Source organism: Salvelinus namaycush, chromosome 24 (assembly GCF_016432855.1).
Source record: "Salvelinus namaycush isolate Seneca chromosome 24, SaNama_1.0, whole genome shotgun sequence".
NCBI lineage: Eukaryota > Metazoa > Chordata > Actinopteri > Salmoniformes > Salmonidae > Salvelinus > Salvelinus namaycush.
Genome location: NC_052330.1, coordinates 6,080,028 through 6,086,467, shown reverse-complemented (window position 1 = coordinate 6,086,467; position 6,440 = coordinate 6,080,028). Strand labels below are relative to the sequence as shown.

Sequence of the window (6,440 nt, the reverse complement as noted above, 5' to 3'; positions counted from 1 at the left end):
GAACCCGTTTTATTAATAATAATAATAATGTGGTTATGTTAGGTTTAATACAATGAATAAAGCATTATTAGCCTATTACATTTTTGGGGTGTGGTGGTCTTCGTTTCGTTTCTTGGCGAAAATTGCAACCTTTATCCTAAATGTGCATTTGGATATATTGTCTTATTGAATAGTATTGAATAGTATATAGGTCAATTGTGTAGGCCTATAAATACAGACATATTTCTTTATTCATTGATGCTGCTAATCTTTCATTGTTTTATATTTGACCTAACTGCTAGTCTTTCTTAAATAAAGATGTTTGATATTTTAAACATTTTTCATCATGGTTAGCCTATTGCATAATTAACCTTAACCTTATGCGGTTGCCATATAATAATGCAGACAGAAAGGTAATATCAAATAATACTTTAATATAGATTTTCGCTTGCTACATGAATACACATTAACAACTTAGCCTAAGTTATAAGGGATACACAAACGATATTAGCACAGAGCACGTCTCACAATTTGTAACATACCGAGGTGCCTGTGAATCCCACAGTTACGCCTTCAATTAATGTAAAAGTGTCTGTAGGAAATAATGTCGTCACATATCAACATACTCTGAACGAACTTGACACTGAATCAGTCCCTTCCATGTCCAATGTCCATAAAAGGTGATCCATAAAACAAAAAAAAATACAAATTTACAAATGTACAAATTGTAATTGTTAGAAAAAGTTCATTGAACGCAGATTCAAATTCAAGAAGAGTTCATGATTGGCCTCGAATACACACCTTGGTAGTAAGATGTGTCTGTGGGTGTAGAAGCAACATCTAAACCCGTTTTAGTCGACATTGAGCCCATGGACAGCGGCCCTGTCATTGGTGAACCATAGCCGTACTGCATCATCTGTTCATACGTTTTTAGGTCCATTTTGTGGTGATGCTGCTGTTCCGACGACATTAGATTGTTGATGGAGAAGGGGTGATTGAATGAATAGTGGTGCTCCGGCTTCAGGTGCGCTTCGTGCACGAGCACCGAGTGATGCTGAGACAGAAGATGGTGAGTCTGTGGGATAGGAGAGAGCGCATGCTCCGCGGGGCTCATTACCTGCTGCCGGGGTTTCGGGTTAGATACTGTCCGCTTGACGTCTTTTACCGACGGGGTGGGGTGAGGTGATTCGTTACCGTTACAGCTCTCTGGGCTGCTGTTAGAGCCGCCCTCGGAATTTTTCTTCCCGGTCTCCCTGCCGAGGTCTTTCTCGCACCTGAACCGCTTTTGCCTCCGGAGATAGCAGCCGTTCTCAAACATATTCCCTGAGTCCGGGTGAAGGGTCCAGAAAGATCCTTTGCCGGGCTTATCCGGGGACCTGGGCACTTTGAGGAAGCAGTCGTTGAAGGATAGAGAGTGGCGGATAGAGTTTTGCCAGCGCTGCTGGTTCTGTCTGTAGAAGGGGAAGAGGTCCTGGATCCATTGGTATAGCTCATTCAACGTCAGCATCTTTGTGGTAGACTGCTGTAAGGCCATGGTGATGAGAGAAATGTAGGAATATGGGGGCTTGGCGTGCGTATAGCTTCTCCTGTATGTTTTGGGGTCCCTTGACCTTATGTTGGACTGTCCATACATGGGGCTCATAACGCTCATATTATTATAGGAGGTCAGGGCATTCATCGATGGAGACTGGGTGTTTATGGGGCTCATGTTCGGGTTCAGCGCCGCGCTCATGCCCGCCATCCCTGCTCCCATACTGTGCATGGCTCCGGAGCCCGGTGACATCGCGGCCATGGAGTGGTTCACACCCGTGTTGACGTATGACATGTTCATGGGGCTGCCTGACATGTTGCTGGTTGAAGTCATTCCAGGCATGCTCATATAGCTGCTCATCGAGTTCATTCCCAGCCCGGTGTGTTGTGTCATGTTTCCAACTGAGGTATAGCACTGTAGAGAAAAGAGTGCACAACGTCAATAACATCTTTAACAATGTGAATAAAGTAGACACCTATTAAAATCACCTCGAAATAATTATACCTATAGAAATTCGTTTGGCTAAATATCCAATCTTAATTTGCAACTTCAAACAATTACGTTGAAACAGTGAAGAAGTGCATGTAGACCTACACCCTAAAGAATATTCGAACGCTATTTTATTCGCAAAACGAAAGCGATTGAAAAGGGGGAACAATTAGTCGACGAATGTAGCCTAATGAGGCGAAGGGATCATTGTAGGCTCCGTAATAGCCTAATTCGATACATAGTCAAAAGGCAAATTATATGCTACGATTAAATCATAAGAAATACATTTCAGTTTCAATTAGATTTTCTAAATAATAAAGATTCAAGTAATATATTTCGTAAATGTTCTTTCCATCCTCACTAGACATTGGTCAGGAGAGCGAAGAGATCCGGCAGGATTTCTATGGCGCCTCAAGTCAATATTTGATCACAAAGTTAATATTATCTGAAGGATAATATTGAGTTGTATAGACAGCAAAATGCATATATATATAAACTCTACCCACCTCGGGCTCTCCGTAGTAAGCGCTCCAGTCTGAATGTTCGTGTCCTTCCATTTTAACAGCGCTTAGCATTGTGGACCGTCCAAAACCAATGTCCGTCAACAGCCTCTCTCAGTCCCAGCAGAAGATTAATTGAAAAAAAGTGCCCTAAAACCGATAGGGGACCACAGGCAACCCAGGTCGTTTAGTCTGCGTGCTGCCTGGGGACTGGTTCATGGGTATCGTTCTGCCCGGAGTGCCTTCAGACGTTGTAAAGCGAATGACGATGACAAGAGTTGTAATGACGTTAGCTCCTCGTCTTGCTGTGGTATAGCAGCATGTGTCGCGTTGGCGCTCGACCCTCCAACCCTCACTCATTCAATGCCCTATTTGAATAATCTGCTCACACCTAGGCACGAGACTCCTCCGTTGGCCCTCTGTTGTACACCTACGCTGTCTGAAAAGGGCAAACCCATTTGATCCAATATGTAAAATGTGATTATTTTCCACCGGAGAAAAAAACAAGGAATTTTGTAATCTAAGAAGGATAATAGGAAGGTGGTTTGGCATCCTCTGACCGACTATTCTCATTTCTCTCAAGGAGTGTGGTCCTCGCCTAACTTAATTTGCATTCCTATCACGTTTTAGTTTCAGCATGCAATCAAACATTTTGTTAAAAATAAACAAGGAATTTCCTAACCAGTTATTTCACCAAACCACAATGCTACATCGATGTAATAAAAAGCCATATTGATATGGAGATATCATGGGTGACTATAAAACACCACTTTTAATACTTATTTAGGCCATATTGAACTACGATTGACGACTGTAACATGGGAATGTTTTTATTTGAGCAATAAGTCCAGGGGTCCATGCATTGATTAAATTCTGGAGTGAGGGGGCGATAAGAGTAGTCTAGTCTACCCAGTGGTGATGACAGAAATTCACAACTTCGTAGAACGTCGTGTGCAGCATTTCGAATTTCGAAACATCGTAAACAAATGTTCAGGGTCAACTCAACTCGAGGGACGTTGTAAGATTTTGGATCGTTATCATTAACATATAGGCTTAATATTGTCCGTAATTGTCTCTTGAATTATAAGTGTTAACGCAACTAATGTAGTTATATCATATTTATTTTATTATACCTCCGTTGTGTATTACAAAATACTTCAGTGGACAACAAATGATTGATCCATCTGTAATGTGAGCTCTGAAGTACACTGAGTGAACAAAACATTAGGAACACCTTCCTAATGTTGAGTTGCACCCCCCCTTTGCCCTCAAAACAGTCTCAATTCGTCGGGGCATGGACTACAATGTGTCGAAAGCGTTCCACAGGGATGCTGGCCCATGTTGCCTCCAATGCTTCTCACAGTTGTGTCAAGTTGGCTGGATATCCATTGGGTAGTGGACCATTCTTGATACGCACGGGAAACTGTTGAGCGTGAAAAACCCAGCAGTGTTGAAGTTATTGACACACTCAAGCTGGTGCACCTGGCACCTACTACCATACCCCGTTCAAAGGCACTTACATCTTTTGTCTTGCCCACTCACCCTCTGAATGGCACACATACACAATCCATGTCTCAATTGTCTCAAGGCTTAAAAATCATTCTTTAACCTGTCTCCTCCCCTTCATCTACACTGATTTGAAGTGGATTTAACATGTGACATCAATAAGGATCATAGCTTTCACCTGGATCCACCTGGCCAGTCTTTGTCATGGAAAGAGCAGGTGTTCCTAATGTTTTGTACACTCAGTGCGCCTGGCACCTACTACCTACCATACCCCGTTGAAAGACCCTTACTGTCAACAGAACCTCAATTTCAGACAATATCAAACAAATATTTTTTACATGATCTAGGCCTATTTTAATTTCCCCTGATTTAGTTGGTGGCTGTTTGGAGAATAGAGATTATTCAAACATAGCACTGTGTCTATACTCATGTGTCGGACCATCATTTTATTGACTTTTTTCGAAGGCCTTGCAGCCTTGCTGCCGTATGTTTGATATGCCGGTTTCAAGAGAAGCAAAGTTTATCTAACGTGTTTGATCACTAGAGTTGGAATGGATATCCACAGCAATCGCTGATAAAGCTAGCTATGGAGAACAAGGATACTATTGAGGGGATATTAATAGAGCGGTTGAACTGGTCATGTATTTGCCAAATACACACTATAGTACACGCGCACAGGCCAGCGATGGGACCTTTAAATGATGGTGTTGGAAGAATGTTCCATCTGATATTTAATCGTGATAACTTCCATAATCTACTATTCATAGTAATTCTGATGATAATGTCACGAAAAAGTGCACAATTGTTAGAATGTATTGTACGCCATAGCCTACATAACAGATTCATGAGAAGTATACCAACATTTGTAATGTTCATGTCAACGAATTATTCATGCGGTTATGCACAGCTTATGAATGTCATTAAGATGCCCTTCTATTATGGGTACTGTTTAGCCTGTCATCAATGACAATTTGTGATAATGGTTTAGTGCTGACACATAGGTAGTTAACAGGTAAACATTCATCTCAGATCACCTTGTTTGACCTCACACTCTCTTAAGGGCTTCTATTGACTGTTAGGTCAACCAGGGTCTTCTCACAAGCACTGATACAGTACTATCTAGTGGCCTACTGTAGGTGTATTGCTCCTATCAAATGCGCTGAGGCCGATTCATCACAAAGTGTGTCAATAAAGGCGCCACAATGGCCTTCAAGTCAATCATTATTTTAGAAGTAGAGTAACATTAGGACATTTTTTTTTTTTACAATTTGTCTCTGCTCAATTTTATTCCCTGAAATCTATTTGATTGGGTGAATTATGTGTTTGCTGAGTGGGGGAAAAAAACAGGCAGTTATGGCTGTGGTAGTGTTGCATTCTCAAAGATTGCAACACATCATATTGGCCAAAACACATTATATTGACCAAAACACATCATATTGACCAAAGAATGAGAGAAGCTAAAGAAGAAAAGAAAAGAACAATACAAACTATAACATGCATATACATATCCAGGGAGTAGGAATCTCGGCATGTGCCAGTTTCATTACAATGTTTTCCACTGTGGCATAGGGAGTTAAAATCCCCTTAATTCGTTGTTCTGCCAGTTACCCTAGTCCCCCAGAACAACTTTTCAAGAAACACAAGGGTAAGAGGTTAAGCTAGTGATTAATAAAGAGTCTTTTCAGTGTGAGACGAAACCACTAAATGTTTGCTGCCATTTGCCTATAGTGACAGCAAACATACCAGATTGAGTGAGGCTTTGGTCGGGCCTTTATCCTGTACAGCTGTGACAACGGCTGTTGGCTGCAGGTTTGCGGCCTGCCACAGTGTGTTTACCTGGAGATGAATCTGAAAGGCGGCGGGACAGGGAGGACACACAACCAAGGTGAAAGGGAACAAGAGACGGCTGTTTCAGATCGAAGGAGAGCGGTTATTGCACGAGCTGGCTGGACCACCGTGCTCTCTGTACACACACACACAGGGTCCTAGACCAGAAAGCGTCGCTCTTAATGCACCAATAAACTCCTTTTCATATTGAAAGCATATTGTGGGTTGAAATGGAAGACAGTTTAGATTTCACAGGATCCATTGGTATGTACAGTGCCTTCAGAAAGTATTCATACCCCTTGACTTATTTCACGTTTTGTTGTTACAGCCTGGATTCAAAATGGATGACATATATTTTTTTCTCACACTCACACACAACACCCCATAATGACAAATTGAAAACATGTTTAGACATTTTTGCAAATTTATTGAAAATGAAAGACACAAATATCTAATTTATTTAAGTATTCACACCCTTAAGTCAGTACTTTGTAGAAGCACCGTTGGCAGCGATTGCAGCTGTGAGTCTTTCTGGGTAAGTCTCTAAGAGTTTTCCACACCTTGATTGTGCAACATTTGCTCATTATTCTTTTCAAATTCTTCAACCT

General features: G+C 41.5%; 1 protein-coding gene across 1 annotated transcript; it reads right to left on the bottom strand.

The window, feature by feature from the left end:
- Nucleotides 1-393: 393 nt before the first annotated feature.
- On the bottom strand, nucleotides 394-3,289 carry LOC120019632 (forkhead box protein A2-like). Its single transcript, XM_038962984.1, has 2 exons — nucleotides 2,506-3,289; nucleotides 394-1,924 (listed from the first exon to the last, which is right to left on the bottom strand). The coding sequence occupies exons 1-2, from the start codon at nucleotides 2,572-2,574 to the stop codon at nucleotides 746-748; spliced, it is 1,248 nt and encodes a 415-aa protein (XP_038818912.1). The 5' UTR covers nucleotides 2,575-3,289; the 3' UTR covers nucleotides 394-745.
- Nucleotides 3,290-6,440: the final 3,151 nt, after the last annotated feature.

Bases quoted from the DNA above. Each gene is read 5' to 3' on its own strand.
- LOC120019632 (XM_038962984.1), bottom strand. From the start codon at position 2,574: ATGCTAAGCGCTGTTAAAATGGAAGGACACGAACATTCAGACTGGAGC. The intron at 1,925-2,505 runs GTGGGTAGAGTT...TTTTCTCTACAG, and splicing joins CTTACTACGGAGAGCCCGAG to TGCTATACCTCAGTTGGAAA.